General features: G+C 34.2%; 1 protein-coding gene and 1 long non-coding RNA gene across 2 annotated transcripts in view; one reads left to right on the top strand and one right to left on the bottom strand.

Annotated features, from left to right (window-relative positions):
• The window catches only part of LOC126744907 (PTS-dependent dihydroxyacetone kinase 1, dihydroxyacetone-binding subunit DhaK-like), a 51,566-nt gene that overhangs the window by 30,701 nt on the left and 1,404 nt on the right, over window positions 1-19,461 (bottom strand). Inside the window, exon 2 of the mRNA XM_050452495.1 lies at window positions 1,578-2,342. Coding sequence (XP_050308452.1) covers window positions 1,578-2,342 — 765 coding nt within the window. The remainder of the gene's footprint in view (window positions 1-1,577; window positions 2,343-19,461) is intronic.
• Window positions 4,844-6,918, top strand: LOC126744920 (uncharacterized). The gene is made up of 2 exons (XR_007663372.1): window positions 4,844-4,963; window positions 6,499-6,918. It is a non-coding gene; the product is annotated as an uncharacterized LOC126744920 (long non-coding RNA).

Below are 19,461 nucleotides of genomic sequence, written 5' to 3'. Positions count from 1 at the left end.
AAATCTACATTTGAGTGTACTATTACGAACTCAATACCCGCAAAAGGTAAATGTTTGGGCTGGTATTTTAGCCAATCACATTGTAGGGCCTTTTTTTATTGATGGTACCTTAAACTCTAAGAGATATTTACTTTTATTGCAACAAAATATTATACCTGCTGTACGAAACTTGGAGGTTAATTTTGAGGAAATTTGGTTTCAACAAGACGGATGTCCCGCTCACAACGCTAGACAAGTGCAGGACTATTTAACAAACACTTTTCCTGAACGGCTTATTTCCACAAGGGGTACCATACCATGGCCTCCGCGATCTCCAAATCTGACGCCTTGCGACTACTTCTTATGGGGCTATTTGACGGAAATTCTTTACCAACACCGACATGAAAGCCGTTAATTTGCCGACAAATTGCGAATTAGAATTATTAATCTTTCTAGGTCCATTACACCTGAAATGTTAGCCAATGTACGTAGAGAATTTTACGACAGGTTGGGATACTGTGAAGCCCAACAAGGAGGCGTATTTGAACACCTTATTCAATAATCCATTTAATTAGAATTATTATTTTGTTTAAGAGTTATTTTTCATTTTATTTTAGAATATTGTATTTAGTTTTCACCAAAGGTTTTTAAGATTGGAGCATATTAAAGTTGTTTTTTTTACTTGCGATTATGAGCACGTTAAAAAACAACAGAAATTTTTATCTTTCGTGTGCGCGTAAAATTCCAATACTTGATTCGAGGCTAACCTACCCATCTCCAAGCGCTTGCTAAACATCACTGCGAGCAAGCCGAAATCAAATTCACCTATTCTCTCATCCTTTATTAAAAAAAAACCTACTGATGGCCCTAAACACTAAACTCATTAAATTACAATTCTTGGTTACACTGATTTTACGTAATTAAATCTTATGTTTAAATTAAATATTATCTTGCTATCAACTATCCTGAATTTCTAGCTGTATAAAACTAAACCCAAATATCCCGAATAATAAAATTTTAAATACAAATTAATTTTAAAGCCAGACCTGTGCAACTTTTTACGCTCGAGGTCAGACTTCTAATAAAATAGTACGTGGGCGTCTGTAGTCAAATTTTACGAATCAAATGTATAAATTAAAAAAAAAGAATTAAAACATTTATTTATTTATTGGAATACTTAAATATCGCTTAGAATAATACTTTATGACTCTTCACATAAAAAATTTGCGATTTAAACATGCATGCCATGTAACAATGCAAGCAACATCGGCACACGGACTATTTGCGGCACAGCAAAGATTATAATAGACCTCCGAACTGGACTTTATAAGCTGAAACGCTGCATCGCTAAAAATATTTTTAATCGTTAGATCACTAGCTAAAACCCAAATTTTCAAAAAAATTCTATTTGCCGTTCTCCGCAAACGTCTAAGGGTACCATCAACCATCAATCACCCTGTATACTATTATTACTTGTTTATATTATACTTGTTTTTACACTTTTATACACTTATAAGCTTAATCTTTATAAGACTGATATAAAGATTAAGCTTTTCTTTATCTCCTTATGATAATTTCTTGTTGTAATTGATGCTTACCTGGAGCGCTACAGGAAGCCTCAAGCAACTCAATCACCTTCGTATCCCAAACCTTAAGTAAAGTCAAAGTAAAATCCATGTCATAATTTAAAACCAAATAGGGACCAAAATAAAATTTTGCCAGAGTCACTTCTAACTCCCCTAATAGCTCAATAATTTGCTTTAAAAATGTATATTGGTCCTGATGGTTAAACACACCTAAATTATTGGCTAACATCACCACTTTATCACCAGGTTCTAAATGGAATTTAATATTAGTTGTCAACTGTGCAAGTAAGTCTTTTGCTACATCACTGATAATATCTTTGGTAGAAAGTTTTTTTAATATAGATTTTTTTAAGTCTCCTGCATCCACCCCCATGGCACATTTTTGACAGTACAAACACTCTCTAGCACCAATAAGCTTTGCTTTTACATTGGTTCCAGTACTAACTAAATTTTCAGTCACTTTGGAGCAAAATGTCTCAATTTGGCTTAGAGATTTATCAGTTAAAGCCAGAGCTCCTGCAATTTTATTGACTAGAACCACACCTGGTAATCCTTTTCTGTCACTTTTTGAAGTTACATTATTGTTGCAATCGTCTGGGACTCCTAAGAAGACCACCCTTAAATCATCATTTTCTGCCCTTTCAGTTGCTAGGCCAAAGTTTAAAAGGTCCGTAGAGCTGGCCGGAACAATTATAAGAATTCCTTTGTGATGATTTAGACTCAGTTCTTTTATAGTGCGTAAAATTGTGCTCGGATTTGGAGGTCGATTTTGGTTGCCTGAAATAAATTTTAATAAGTGCAAATTATACGAAAGTGTATTGAACATATCTTAAAAACTAGAAAATTGTAAATTGAAATAAGTAAACCGTTTTAGGTATGGTCGCACACGACACAATATCACGAGTGTGAGTCTGTAACTTGGAATAAATTCAGTAGTTCATATACTTTTTTTTTCTCAAAAAAATCCTCGGATCCGTGAATTCGTATTTTTACGAGTTGTGCTCTTTTAAGAGCGTATGAAAATATATAGAGCTGCAAAATTTCAAATTTATATGATTAACCGTTTTCAAGATAATATATTTTTTTTTACTTAATATAAATTATAAAATCTGTTTTACTTAAAACTTTTTTAATAAATAACATTAAAAATGTAGTCCATTTACTATTTAATATTATCCTAAACATACTTCAAAATCGTTTTGAAATTTTTTTATGATTTATGTAGACATTAATATACAGTGTGTCCCAAAATTGAAATACATATTATTTTACCGTTGACTTTTTAAACAATGGCTTTTATTGCTTATGAAATGAAATGAAATATATCTTTATTAAGTAGGTACATCTAATATATATAAAAACAAAACTATACTAAATAAGTAACTTAACTAGGTAACAAAAAAAAATAATAAGCACAATTTCACCCTCTTGAAAGAAAAACAAACAAATAAATGAATTTCCACCAAGCACATTAGTTTATTGCCCTAATTCGCCAATTTCCAAATTAATTTATATTATTCAAACTAATTTATATTATTCATATATTTCTTTAGAACAGTTTTAAACCGATCAAGAGATTGTGATTCCCTTATTTCTCGAGGAAGACTATTATATTTTTGAAAACCCTTAAAAAACAAAGAATTCATGGTACTTCTAAAATTTGCTATTGGAATAAAAATATCATCACTATTTCTTGTAGGGTAATCATGGACATTTCTATTAAAAGTAATGAACTGTTTGAAATAAGGTGGCGCTAAATTATTTATAATCCTATATATAAAAATCATAGAAAGAAAGCAAAACCTTCTCTCAACAGAAAACCAATTTAGAGTGTTGAGCATAAAGGATATTGGTGTAAGGCGGTGTGCATTTAATATCACCCTCATGCCCCGATTCTGAAGTCTATTAGTCTGGTTTATATTAAATAAATACTACCTGTTTTTGAAGGTGGTAGACAATGGTACAGTGAAAACATCTTGTCGAACTTGCATTGTCCTATTTATTTAATGTAACACGACGTTTCGGTTGGTAAGTATCTCCAACCGTTATCAAGTGTAAACTGACAGCAAACTACTATTCTATAGGCTTATATACTAGATGTGTGCAGCGATGTGGAAGGGAAAGTCATGTCGTGAAAAGAGTTGGGGGGGGAGGACACGCCTCTCTCTAGATCCTACACTGTCCTGAGAGTAGAGGCTTCCAGATGTTGGGTATATCGACGCTTGGCTGGCTGAAGATTCTCTGATTCTGTGAAATGAAAGCTGCCTCTACGAACTTCCTCTTCCGCCAGTGCTGTTCCTTGTGCAGAATCTTGGCTTCTGACCAATGGATATTGTGTCCATTATGCCACGCGTGCTCTGCTATTCCGGATTTGGAAACCTCTCCTCTTTGGGTCCAGCTGCGATGTTCCTTCGCTCTGATTTCTAGGGGGCGCTTCGTTTCACCTATGTATGAGTCACCGCACTCACATGGGATCCGGTAGATGCAATTTTTGGTATCCAACATGCCATCTGGTTTGGTCTTTGATACCACGCTTCTGATAGTGGTGCTAGATTCTGATAGTGGAGGAAGAGGAAGTTCGTTAAGGCAGCTTTCATTTCACAGAATCAGAGGATCTTCATCCAGCCAAGCGTCGATATACCCAACATCTGGAAGCCTCTACTCTCAGGACAGTGTAGGATCTAGAGAGAGGCGTGTCCTCCCCCCCCCCCCCAACTCTTTTCATGACTTTCCCTTCCACATCGCTGTACACATCTAGTATATAAGCCTATAGAATAGTAGTTTACTGTCAGTTTACACTTGATAACGGTTGGAGATACTTACCAACCGAAACGTCGTGTTATATTAAATAAATAAGACAATGTAAGTTCGACAAGATGTTTTCAAATAAATACTGCACTGAGGCACAAAAGTCAAAATGTGATTGAATGATAGTATTATAAACCATTAATTTAGATTGATAAGATAGACTTGTTGATATTCTACTAAAAAAGAACATTTTTTTTGCAATTTTCTTTTCAATGTAATCACAATGAGTTTTAAAGTTAAGCAAATTATCAAGTTGTAGACCCAAATATTTCATACATGTTACAAATTCAATTTGTTCATTGTTAATTAATAATTGAGGACTAATATCCACAATTTTACGATATTTATACTTAGATGTAAATATTATTGCTTTAGTTTTCGCCACATTTAACTTCAACTTGAGGTAATTATATTAGTTAATATCTGTGACAATACCCCATTCATTTTATCTACTGCTCTGTTAAGACTTGTATCACTACATGCCAAAAATGTGTCATCAGCAAAAAGGTTTATAAATTCACAATTTACAAAAAGCCCAATATCATTCATATACAATATAAATAGAAGAGGTCTTAAAACACTTCCTTGAGGTACTCCCATATTGTTATTAGTTCAGTAGACTCGTTTCCATTAAACCTTACTCTCTGTTTTCGATTACTTAGATAGTCAACAAACCAGTTATAAACAATACCAGCAAAGCCATAGTTCTTTAATTTTTGCAATAATATGTCCCTATCAATAGTTTCAAAAGCTCTCCTTAAGTCCAAGAACACCCCAACCACATATTTATTATTATAAAGATCAGTTTTTATTTTAGATAGGTCAATTGAAGGTTATTTAGGAAGGTCAATTGAAGGGCTGATTCGCATGAATGCCCACGACGAAAACCTGATTGATTAGTCATCAAAATTTCATTACTTGTAATATGTTCCAAGATTTGATCATATATTGCCATTTCTATAACTTTTTCAATAGGAGGTAAAGTATTTATTGGTCTAAATTCACTGGCATTTATTGTATTATTGACTTTTGGAATTGGAATAATTGTGCTAGATGTTAGTTTTTCAGGGATTTCACCAGAGCTAAGAGATGTATTCAATAAATTCAATATAACATGGCCAATAGTTTCAAATAAAGATTTTAAAATTTTTGCATTTAGTATTTCATGTATTGAACATTTATTGTCAAGTTTATTAATTATTTTTTGAGCATCAGATAAAGTCAATAACTTAAATTTAGGCATTTCGAAATTTAAATTGGCATCAATATTATTCCATTTCTGTTGGCTTGGTATACTTTGATTAATTTGTTCAATACTAGCAACAAAAAAAAAATTAAATATTTTTGCAATTTCCGAGCTATCTATCTGTAAAAACTCTCTGTTCACCCTCACCATTAAAGAAAATTGAATTTGGAACTTTAGAAACCCCTCCATTAATTACACTCTTCAATGTCCTCCACATTTCTTTGGGATTACCCTTAAACATGTCTATCTTCTCAAAATAGTAATGTTCTTTCTTCAATCTCAAAAGATTAACAACATTATTCCTATGAGCTTTGAACTCCTGCCATTTATTTGGTCTTTCAATATCATTTGAATCTATAAAAATTTTATATGCCTTGTCACGAATTTAAATTTTATCAAAAACCTCATTATCAAACCAAGGCAAATTAGATTTGTATTTGCAATTTTTGATAGGAGCAATGTCATTAATCACCTTATAACAATTTTCCAATAATTCGTTAAAAATAACTTCAACACTGACAGAGTTCAAATTCCAATTACATTCAAACAATTTTAACCCTATAATGCTAAGATTTTTCTCACTTATATTTCTATACTTTTTGACCTGTTCATGTACATACAATTTATTGCAGAGGTTAACACTAATAACAGAATGGTCAGTAATTTTTGGAGTATCATGCACCTCCACCAATAAGTTATTTTGATTTGTGAGCACATAATCAACCAAGGTAGCACTAACATCCGTTATTCTAGTTGGTACAGTGATTAATTGACTCACTCCATAGGATGTAAACAAATTTTTCAACTTAATACTATAAAAGCTGTTATTAAGAAAATTAACATTGAAATCACCCACTAAAACATATTTATTATTTTTAGAAAGTACAGAATCACATATATCTTCAAATCCCTCAATGAACTGTGAATCTGAGCTTGATGGAGAATGATATATGCAGCCAATAATCCAGACAAGAGATCCTAAATTCACCTTAATAAATTTACACCAAAAGTTATCCTTTAGCTCAATTTTTTTAATGTTTGAAAATGTATAGTTATCATTAATGTAAATCAAAACACCACCTGTATGTCTGCTGTTTGAGTCACACCTAACACATGTATACTTTTCAATATACAATTCGCTATCGTCAATGTGTGTTGTTGTCCGCGTTTCACTTAGCAAGATAACTTTTGGATTAAAAGACGCAATGCTCTGTCGTATTTGATCTATAGTTTTTAAAATACTCTGTGCATTAAGGTAAATTATGTCTGAGGAAAAAAGTATATTAGATGTTACTGCGAGTTTTTTTGATTTTCTTTTTTGTCCACAATAGTTGGTTTATTGTTGACAAATTTCATTATTTTGTTAGTTTGACCACCTTCAATAAGCTTTTGTAATTCTGCCTTGATACTTTTATAGTAGTCCCTTTGCATAATTGTTTGGTCACTATTTATCCGAACACCCGGAATGTTTATATGATTCCTATTCTTTAGCACACTTTTTGCATCTTCCTCTGACTCCAAAATAACTTTAATTGGACGAATCCTATCCGCCGCAAATTTACCAAGTCGAAAATTTCTCACACCATCCTTGTTAAAATTAAAATTCTTCAATATGTCCCTGATTGTGTTGCTATCCTCAAGATTCCGTTCTGTCTGAGTTTTTGCTTTTGACTCATTTACATTATAAATTATAATATTTTTCGCCCTATTCTTTCTTTCCAACATCTCGTTTATTAAATTTTCTTGATTGTTTTTATTACTTAAAACTTGCCTATTAGAATTTTGTTTCATTATTTTCCACATTGAAATTTGTTTGTTATTGGAGTTTTTTATGTAAGGGTCGTAGACATTGTTCTTTGCTTGGCAAATAGCTTGTCTCTAAGGGTTTTTATAATTGTTTAATTGTACCTTAGTGACTAAAATAGGATTATATTTATAGATGTCGAACAGAGTGTGTAACCCTTCATGTATACCTACTAGCTTATTATCAAATTACTCAATTTTTATCGGATCTCGAAACATACATTAAAATCTCTTGTAATTATTGTCTAACAAAGATTTAACTTTTGTAATTTGTTTTATTTTTAGTTTTTAGATCTGTTATGTCATTCTGGACGGAATGTCCAGAAAATTTCGCCTTTCATATAAATTTTTATTAGGGAATAAGATTTGTGTGCTTCAGTTAACAATAACAGCACTAAGATCTTCAGCACTTGTTAAGACATTTGTAGGAGCATGAACAATTTTACTAGTGAATATGAATTAAATTAGTTGATTTGCAAACCCGATTTAACAAACTCTGCAATGCCTTCGAAACTATATGATGGGATCATTTAAAATTTATCCCTACAAATTTCATCGAAAACAATTCTTTTTTCAGTATACTTATCAATGAATTCTAGAATTTTTTTTAAGGTTATTATTAAATTTTGTAACAATAACTTAAATTTATTATTTTTACATATTATATCTTTTTGGGTTCTCTTGGTGGCAGTGCTTTTGTTACAACTTCATTCTCAGTAGAAGTGTGTTGTGTAGATTTTGTTTTATTGGTACCGGTATTTGTTGATTAATTGCGCTGGGTTCAAATAAAAAAATAAAATAAAAAAGTTAGTTAACTCACGATGAAAAAAAGGTAATTTAGTGGACTGTAAACACTTAATGAAATTAACTAAAAAACTTGGAAAACGCTGTTGTGAGACCTTACCTTCTATTATCGGTGGCCGAGATTTGCGAATTATCTACACTTTCACGCTAGCGATTTTTCGGTGTTGAGTCGCGACTCTAAACTGTTTGACGATTAGAGCTCGAATGTGTCGCGCACTGTTTAAGGCCTCAAAACGAGGTGTTGAAAAATTCAACAAAAAAAAATAAAATATTTAAACAAATGAAATACTTCCTTAACAAGGTGAGTCAACCAAAGGCATTAAATTTAACTAAAGAAAAATACCGAGTGATAAAAGAACAAGAATTAATATGAACTAAATAAACTAAATGAAAATTAAATGAAAACTTAACATACCGCCCACCAAAATGCATTGCATTTTTCAGTCCTCCGAGAGTGGCAAAGGACAGAGCTTCACCACAGGTCGCTTTAAAGTCCCATTACTAGTGCGAACAGTAACAACTCTCACTATTCCATCTAAACCTGGATGTACCTCAGTTATGCGGCCCATTGACCAATGCAGAGGAGGGGCCAAATCATTGCGAATTAAAACTAAAGTTCCTGGTGAAAGATTACCACTGGATTTATGCCACTTAGCACGTTGGTGCAACGTATGCAAGTACTCACCAGACCAACGACGCCAAAAATCTTGGTGCATTTTTTGAAGCATTTGCCAACGATCTAATTGACGAACGGGAAGTGAGTTGACATCCAATTCAGGAGGAACACTCAGAGGTTCCAGGGTCAGGAAATGACCCGGGGTTAGAGCAGTCATATCATTGGGATCATTACTAAAGGGTGTAAGAGGTCGCGAGTTAAGAAAGGCTTCAATCTGAACCAATACAGTATTTAGCTCCTCATAGGTCAAACACTGCATACCAATGACTCTGTATAAATGAGTTTTTACAGATTTCACTCCGGCCTCCCACAATCCTCCAAAGTGGGGCGCAGAGGGGGGGTTAAAATGCCATGTTATACCTTCAGATGCGGCGGATTTTAACATAAAATTATTTAACTGCTTGGATGCACCAATAAAGTTGCTACCACAATCGCTGTACAAATGTTGGCAGCGACCTCGGCGAGCTACAAATCGTCTCAAAGCAGCTAAGAAAGCTTCCGTAGATAGACTGGATACCAATTCTAAATGCAAAGCTTTAGTCGCAAAGCAAACAAACAAACATAAATAGGCCTTACTGGTACGACAGCCGCGGTAACGAGACATCATGACATTGAATGGACCAGCATAATCAACGCCGGTATGAAGAAAAGGTTTTACCTGTGATACGCGGGATGCAGGCAAATCACCCATAGGAGGTTGAATTGACTGAGGCCTACATCTAAAGCATCTAACACATTTACCAAGAATACGACGAATAACGGCTTTAGATGACAATATCCAAAATTGCTGTGTAATAAGAAACTGAACACTCTGCACACCAGCATGAAAATACTTTAAATGAAAAAAAGTAACTACAAGCCTTGTAAACTCGTGATTACTGGGTAGGAGAGCGGGATAGTTATTGTTAAAACTTAAAGAATGTTTTAATCTACTACCGACACGTAGTATCCCAGCACTATCTAGGAAAACATTCAATTTTCTAAACGCTTTCGAAGGTATTTTATTTCCTTGAATTAACATTATATCCGAGGAAAAGGTTTGCGACTGAACATGTCTAACCAAAAGCATTAATGCATTGTGGAGTTCTACCAAAGTAAGGTTACCCTCATATTTTTTGCGGGGCAATGAAATATTATGCTTATAGCGAAGAATATAGGCCATAATGCGTTTCAGTTTGTCGAGCGACGAGAACCTTGAAATAAGATTATCCAGAAAACCCTTAGAAGAAAAAATTGAGAGACATGTTTTCTTTTCTTCAGGTAAATCATGTGAAGTTGAAGGAGTGTTTATGAAGGGGATCCAGTTGCGAGTTGAGCTAATTAAAAAACTAGGACCCGCCCACCAAAGCGAACTATTACATAAATCCATAGGGAGCAAACCTCTAGAACCGAGGTCGGCTGGATTATTCTCAGATGAAACATGATGCCAACAAGATAAAGGTAATCTTTCTTGGATAAAAGAAACGCGGTTGCTAACAAAAGTACTCCACCGATGCGGAGAAGCTTTAATCCAAGAAAGTGCTATTGTAGAATCACTCCAGGCGTATATTTTATTGATAACAAAAGATGTTTTATAAATATCGTAAACATGTGATAGCAAACGAGACAATAGCACGGCCGCACAAAGTTCTAGACGTGGTATAGAAAGTGTCTTTAGTGGTGCAACTTTTGATTTTGCACAACTAAAACGAGTGGTTGCCTGACCGTTAGGTAGTAAACTACAAAAATAAATAACGGCACAGTAACCCTTTTCGGAGCTATCACAGAAACCATGTAGTTCCAAAGTTTCAACAGGAGAATAGGGAAATAGTAGGCGAGGAATTTTGAGGCTAGAAAGGGTTAAAATATCGCTAACATATTGTTTCCAAAGATTAAGAATATCATTTGGAGGCGTTGCATCCCAATCCAACTTTAAATTCCACAAACGCTGAATTAAAAACTTGACGAGAAACGTTAAAGGTGAAAGAAAGCCCAGTGGATCAAAAATTTTTGCCAAATTAGATAACAATAGGCGTTTAGTACAACCCCTATCCACAGAGTTAACGAAAAATTGAAACACGTCAGAGGAATGGTTCCAATAAAGACCTAAAACTTTTAGCGGACTTTCTGAATCAAAATTCAGAGAAATGTCCTCATTATACAAATAAGAAGGGGGTAAATCAGCTAGCAAGCGAGGATCATTGCTACACCACTTTCGAAGTTCGAACCCTCCTTTCTGCAGCATCAGTACTAAGTCTTTTTGAAGTTTTCTAGAATCTTCAATTGTTGATGAACCTCCAGTTAGATCATCAACATAGCATGAATTTAAAATAATTTGCGAGGCCTCAGGAAAATTATCCTTTTCCTCTTCAGCCAGAACAAACAATGACTTGATAGCCAAATAAGGCGCGCATGTTAGTCCATACGTTACCGTGAGAAGGCGGTAATCAGCTATAGGTTGATCTTTAGAAAAGCGCCAAACAATTCTCTGATAATCAGTGTGGGCAGGGTTAACAATAATTTGCCGAAACATTTGACGAATATCCGCTAGGAAAACAAAGCGATGAATTCTAAAACCAAGAAGCAACGCAAAAATGTCAGCTTGCAATTTCGGGCCAGACAGAAGATGATCATTAAGTGACATACCATCTGATGGTTTGGCAGAGGCATTGAATACGACACGAAGCTTAGTAGTGGGACTTGAATCCTTTAAAACACAGTGATGTGGAATATAGAACGATTTTTTTGGGATTAAATCTGAAGATACTAATTCCATATGGTTCTGATCTAAATATTCCTTTATAAAAGCAGCATAATCTGCATAAAGCTTCGGATTTTGCTGTAACCTGCGTTCTAACGATAAGAAATTGCGAAGAGCTAATTCTCTACTTCCATAAAAAATAGGCTCATCACCTCGGAAGGGCAAGGAAACCACAAATCGGCCATCCCGATTGCGATACGTAGTTTTACGGAAAATATTTTCGCATTTCTCGTCCTCAGGAGATAAAACTTTGACATGTTCTTCAACTTCTTCAACTTCCCAAAACATCTGCAAAGTATCATTAACTGATGCCTGATAACAGAGAAGCGATTGTGTAGCGATAGGTGAAGAGTTGGAAACCGTTTTACCCATCAATATAAAACCAAAAACAGTGTTAATTCCCACTGGCTCATTATAGTCACCGGTAAGCCTACCCTCCAGTAAAATATAGGGAAACAATGGAGCACCTATTAATAGATCAATAGAGCTAGGAGTATCATAGAAAGGGTCAGCCAAGGACGCGCTGCGTAAATGAGGCCAGTTTGTGGTAGAAATAGGATGACAAGGTAATAGCCCGCAAATTTTTGGAAGAACTGCAGCTTCCAAATCAAAATTGGGAGTGAATTTATTACAAGGTCGAATCTTGGTAAATACACTTCTTGCACAGTTTTGTACATGAGCTTCTCCAATACCTTGAACGGAGCAAAGCGTCTTATAGGAAGTAAGTCCAAGACGTTTAACACAATTTTGTGAGATAAAGTGAAGTTGCGAGCCAGAATCAAGCAATATTCTAATTTTCTGAAACGTTCCTGACCCATCTAACATATCTATAAGAGCCGTAGAAAGCAGCACATTACTAGAATTATAATTGTTAAGGCTACTCGCTACCAGATGCGAAGAATTGGTAGACCTGGAGTCCGCCTGAGAGCTAGATGGTTGATCATTGTGGATGGAGCTGGTTGATGAGAGTGCGGGTGGTGTAGTACTGCTGCTACTACCAGAAAAATAATTTCTCTCAAAATGAAGTAAAGTATGATGTTTTTGTCTACATTTATGACAAACATGCGGCGATTTACATTCTTTGACAGAATGACTACTACTTAGGCAATTTAAACACATTTTCAGCGATTTTACAAGTTGGTATCTATCATTAGGAGTTTTTGTTAAAAAGATAGGACAACGATAAACAGAATGTGCTGTTTTACAAATAGCACAACTGCTAGATTTAGATTGCTCAGTGCCTAGAAGAGCAACCTTGGAATTTGAGAAGCGATCCTCTCTCTTAAGTGATTTTTTATCTTTTTCATGAAGGGCTGAGCAAACATTGTCGAGAGCGGCACAACGCTTATGTAGATAGGTTGTAAGCTGTTGAAATGATGGAGTAGTATGTGAATCATATTGCAATTCGAATTCAGTAGCAATAGAAACATGTAAGCGTTTAAGCAACATCCGAACCAAAATGAAATCCCATGAAGCTGCAGGAAAGTTAAGATTTCCTAATGCAGCAAGATTATTAGAAAATGTATCCAAAAGTTGTCTTAACTCGGCAGGATTCTCAGTTGTGAGTTTGGGGGTATTTTCGATAGCTGCCCAGTGTGTGGCCGCAACTAAACGAGGGTTTTCATATCGCTTAACTAGCATTTCATAAGCGGTTGTGTAATTGACATCTGTCATCGGTAACTTCTGAATCAAGGTCAGAGGCTGACCACGTAAGAAACTCAAAAGATAATTAAATTTTTCTATGTTACGCAAAGTACTGTTATTATGAATCAAAGCATCAAACATATCCTTAAAAGTGGCAAACTGTGTAATATTTCCAGAAAAGGATGGAATCTCTAATTTTGGCAGTGTTACATGGGACTGATTACTAGATGATGAAGACGAAGTATTTGTAGTCAATGATTCTCCAAACAGCTCAAAATAAATCGATTTAATATACCAAAAATCTTTTTCAAATGAGCTTCGTACCGCGTCTTGTTCGGTGAATTGATCCTCATCATCTAGAATGCAACTAATGACAACGTTATGCTGCTTGAAAAACTCAGTTCTAATTGATTCCAAAATATCATAACTCAATTTAAAGATTATGTGTTGGGAAGTGTCTTCTTTAGCACTTCTCGATATATTAAGAATATCCGATAGACGATTAAATTCAGTTTGTCTAAGAACTTTGGCTCTTTTCAGTTTATCGGACATCCTACTATATCCGAAAAAAAAACGAAGAAAACAGAAGAAAAGTTCAAGGCAAGAAACGGAGTCTCAAGACCGACTTTAGACCGACTATAAAAAAACGAGAATGATGTTGCGTATACAGTACAAGCAACAATTAAAAAACTCCAATGAATGAACTTGTGACACCCTGTTAAAACCAATATAAAAATGAAACCTATTGGAAAAAAAGATGTGCACTGTTTACCTTTAGATATAATCCTGCAAAAGAATTCAACTTGAAAAACGACCTGTGTTGATTTAAACGATAATTCATAAATTCTTGTTAAGAAAATATGAAATGTTCGCGATCGATATTTAAACTATCTGCAAACCAACTAAAGATGAAATGAATAATGCAATGTATTTTTGAAATTAAAAAAGAGAAGAAAATTGATCAACTAATTAATTGTACTTTTTAAGCCTATATGATTGAATTAACTGGGCGGTTTATTCTATAAAATTATAAGTTAATTTTCAAAAGGCCAAAGTGTGAATAGCAAAAATGCGGTTCGAAGTGACCAAAAATAATGTTGATTAATTGCGCTGGGTTCAAATAAAAAAATAAAATAAAAAAGTTAGTTAACTCACGATGAAAAAAAGGTAATTTAGTGGACTGTAAACACTTAATGAAATTAACTAAAAAACTTGGAAAACGCTGTTGTGAGACCTTACCTTCTATTATCGGTGGCCGAGATTTGCGAATTATCTACACTTTCACGCTAGCGATTTTTCGGTGTTGAGTCGCGACTCTAAACTGTTTGACGATTAGAGCTCGAATGTGTCGCGCACTGTTTAAGGCCTCAAAACGAGGTGTTGAAAAATTCAACAAAAAAAAATAAAATATTTAAACAAATGAAATACTTCCTTAACAAGGTGAGTCAACCAAAGGCATTAAATTTAACTAAAGAAAAATACCGAGTGATAAAAGAACAAGAATTAATATGAACTAAATAAACTAAATGAAAATTAAATGAAAACTTAACAGTATTATCCTTGGTACTTTTCAAGGAAGTGTCTTATTTATTTTTATTTTATTTATTTATTAACGTAAATTACATTTGATGGATGAATGTTACATTTTACAATATAACGTTTACAATATATTACAACTAAAATAATGTAACACATTACAATATTTGTTAACCTTATTTGAGATTCGATTTACTGGGCTGTAAAGCAAGTAAAATGTTCTACAAAATGGCACATGCAAGATGGATCTATTCCATGTTTGGTATGATGGTACATGAATTTTAAAGGTGGCTAAGCACTCTGGGCTATCTATATAGCTATTTAACACTTTGTATGTAAAACAAACATCACAATACTCCCTTCTAGCAGACAATATACTTAAGTTTAGGTATGACATAGTAAGTTTACTATTTAATATAATATCCCACACTTAGAGAGTGTAAAGCTAGCATATCTCTGAAATTTATTTTGAATTGTGTCAATTCTGTCAATATGAATTTAAAAATAGAGACACCAAATAATGTTAGAAAATTGAAGTAAAGACCTGAAATATGCAATATACAATTGTTTTAAAGTAAATACATTTTTAAAATATTTGCATAACCGTTTGATATAGCCTAACATTCGATTGGCTCTTGAAATTATATTTTCAGAGTGAAAATGAAATGTCAGTTGGGAATCTAGTTACACACCCAGGTCTTTAATTACACTGCCTCCTCAAGAATTACATTGTTAATTAAATACACAATTGGCATTTTATTCAAGAGCTTACTGAATCTTAAAAATTTACACTTGTTGGAGTTTAATTGCATATTATTTGCCTTGCATCACAAAAAAATATTGTGGCAATTATCTTGAAGTTTAAGCATCATTGCAAGATGCTATACTGATAAAAAGTTTGAGGTCATCAGCAAACATCAGGAAGTTACAAGTAAGCAATTTGCCAAAGACATTAATGAAAAGAGGATCTAAATGAGACCCTTGAGGTACACAGATGTGACTAGGAATGGATCTGAAAGATGATCCTCAGTTAGATAGGTGGACACCCATTTCAGCAAGGTCTCCGACAAGCCATACATAGAGAGCTTTGAAAGTAGTAATGAGTGATTGCCCCTGTCGAAGGCCTTGCTAAAATCCATGTATATAGCATGGGTCTCAAGCCCTGATTCAAAGTTCTTAAAAATATAGTTGGTGGATAAATATAAGCAGGTATCAACACTCCTACCGGGGCTAAACCCATACTGTTGAGGTAATATTCTACCTTGGAAATGAGTTGATAGCACTTGCATGAAACACTGCTCAAATACCTTGGGAATTGCTGATAAAATACTTATAGGCCTGTAGTTTTTAATATTGCACTTATCACCACTTTTGTGGATAGGAGTAATGTAGGAGAGCTTCCAGACTTCAGGGAAAATTCCAGAGTTTAAAGACTGTTTAAACATATAGCAGAGAGGAAACCCTATATATGGTTTGAGAGCACAATTTTAAAACTTATAAATAATGATATAGATAAAGAATGACATTCCCTTCTCAAAGCTAAACTGGTAGTAGTCCCCATCACTTTTGGTCTGTTTGTACTTTTTATGAGCAATTTTTTTTGGAATATTATTTTTTTTAGTTCACTAGAGAACCACTGGGGAAACTTGTTAGAGGCTTTATAATTTCTTATAGGTACAAAAAGATCAAAGGATGAGAACAGAACATTGTAGAAATTTTGAACTGTATTTTCTATATTCTCCTCCATAATTGCCAGCCATTAATAATATAAAAAATAGTTATTCATTCATAGAAAATTAGCATTCTTAAAGTCAAAATAAAGACAGTCTATAGGGTTTAGGTATACATGGTCATTGCTATAAAAAGAAATTTCTAGAGGTGGATGATATAAGTCAGGATTAATCAACTCTCTATGACAGAATCAAGATTAAAGTTTGCAAAGAAGAGATCCAGGACACTTTTCATGTGATTTACTACACCATTATATTATGTTAAACCTAGGGCAGCAAAAGAATCACACATCAAGATGTCCTTAAAATATTTTACATTAGAGTGCAAGATGAATAAGATCGATGAACTTGCACAATGATGATTTGAATTGTGATTGATCACAGAGCATGCAGCTTGAATTGATTTAGCAATGCCAAGCTGGAAAGTGATTGGAGCCTTGGTAGCCATGTTGTGAGAAGTCTCATTAATAGTAACATCACCTGCAGAAATACTGGATGTGGAATGCAAGGATCCTTCAAGTCTACTCAGTCTGCCTACCATTTGCTGCTACTGAGAGTCTTTCGGGAAACAGTTGACACAGGTTGGATCCGGGCACCTATGTTGTTTCGTAATGATTGGAGCTCTGTACAGTAGTTTTTATTTTCCACCTCTAATACCCTAATCAATGTAACCATATTTCTATTAAGGTTAAGTGCCTGGTCCTTAGCTAAATTCTAAAGAATCTAAATTCTTTTTTCTTAATCATCAAGTTAAGTTATTTACAGGCTACCAAAAGTTCTTCATTCTTCTTATTTAGTGTTCAACCATTTTTGTTCAGTTTCAAAAACCTGGTCTTCAAAATACTGAGTTATACATCTTTGTTTTATGAGAGCATCTTATTGGGTTTTGCACTTGAGCTGTATAATAGCTATTTGCTCCTGCAAGTCTCTAATAACTTCATCCTTATCATATTCCAACTGATCATACCGATTGTTCTTTTCAGTTTAACACTAAACACATCTTCTGTTAGTGGATTAGATCTTTGGTTGGTTTCATAAAACTTTTTGCAATCAGTGAAACAGTATATTCTTTGATGGCTTAGTTTATTATGTGACTTAAAGTCCCTCGCTAAACAGATTGGGTGAAATATATGGGAAGTGACATGACAACAATGGTGTATATATGATTTATTTAGACAACATTTAAACTTAAACTTGGATGTTATGTTGTTACCATGAGAAATTTAAAGATCAATCAATCAATCAATTTATTATTGCCAATATACAAAATAGTATTCACACAAGTCGAGAATTACAAAGTTAAAGTTAAAAGTTAAAAAATAGGTGTTTATAAAAATTGATAATAAAATTTTTCCTAAAACTTTACATAAAACTCATTAAAACCAAAACACAGTGATTGATATACATACTATGAACAATACACAATCACAATATGTCTTAAATAAAATGCAATATACATATAGCTAGGTACTCAATATCACAGATAGAATGTGAAGTTTAAAAACTCTTCAGTTGAATAGAAGGCATTAGAGACTAGAATTTGTTTTATTTTATTCTTAAAGCGTTCCAAATCTAAATCCAAATAGTCGGTAGGAAGTTTATATAACTTAACAGCTAGAAATCCGGGACCACTCTGACACCTTGTTAAGCGTTGGTAAATTGGAACTAGCCTATTTATGTTTCTAGTACCATAGTTGTGTATATCACCATGTACTTTATACCGATCCCTATTCCTGTGTACCCATAAAAGATTTTCCAATATATATACGGAAGGTAGGGTAAGTATTCCCTTCATAGAGAAAACAGATCTTCAATCCTCCCTGCAACCCAGCCTACCCAAAATTCTGATTGCCCTTCTCTGTAGTGAAAACAACCTTTTTGTTTGTGGGGCATGACCCCAGGCTAAAATAGCATATGTGGCTAAGGGATGGAAGGTGCCAAAATAGGCTGTTCTTAAGCCAGATTCAGATAAACATCCAGCTAGGCGACGAAGGGCATATATAGATGTTTTTAGCCTTTCGGCAACAATATTAATGTGGGAACGCCAGTGAAGTAGAGGATCCAATAAGACTCTCAGAAACTTAACACAAAAATCCTTTGATATGTCAGCTGGTCTCAGAGTAAAAATAACTTTGTTGGTCTTGTCTGCGTTGAGCTGCAATACTTTCAATTTCCTCTCTACTGTCTCAAGAGTATCTCTGGCACATGCCACTGTTGTGTCATCAGCAAAAATGGTGAATTTACCAGATGGTTCAGTTAGTGGTAGGTCATTTATATAGATCAAAAAGAGGATAGGCTCCAAAACAGATCCTTGGGGAACACCTATGGTTATCCCACTTTTTGCTGATGACACCCCACCAACACTTACCATCTGATCTCTATTGGCCAGATAGGGAGCGAGAAGTTTAACACTGTTGGGACTGAGTCCATATTTAGAAAGTTTCCTCACCCTATATATTTTCAGGGGAAAAGATTCGAGTATATGCTTTTTCTAGAGAAGATAGAAATATTTTGAAACAGTCATTGACAGCTACACTCTCCTCTGTCACAAAATTTCAGTTATACGAGGAAACGAGTTCAAAGAAAGATAACATACGTCCTTGGGTCACAGGCCTACATACCTTATGGTGGTGCAGAGTCCCACCAATAATACTCTCAACGATCACTTCGAGCTCCTGTCCAAGATGATCTGATACCCCAATATTGAAAACACTGGATTTAAAGGAATTGGTACTGAAATTTATAAAAATGTTGTCCAGACAAGCTCCAGGCCTTGTATGGTCTGTTATAGTTTGTTTAAAACCATAGCTCCCCATGATGTCAGAAAGGTCAAGGAAATTCTGCTGATCAGTATTGAAGTGGACATTAAAATCTTCCACAAAAATTTTTTTTTATGTATACCAATTTTA

The sequence above is a fragment of the Anthonomus grandis genome, chromosome 15, assembly GCF_022605725.1.
Source record: "Anthonomus grandis grandis chromosome 15, icAntGran1.3, whole genome shotgun sequence".
Lineage (NCBI taxonomy): Eukaryota > Metazoa > Arthropoda > Insecta > Coleoptera > Curculionidae > Anthonomus > Anthonomus grandis.
This window is presented reverse-complemented; position numbering and strand designations above follow the sequence as displayed.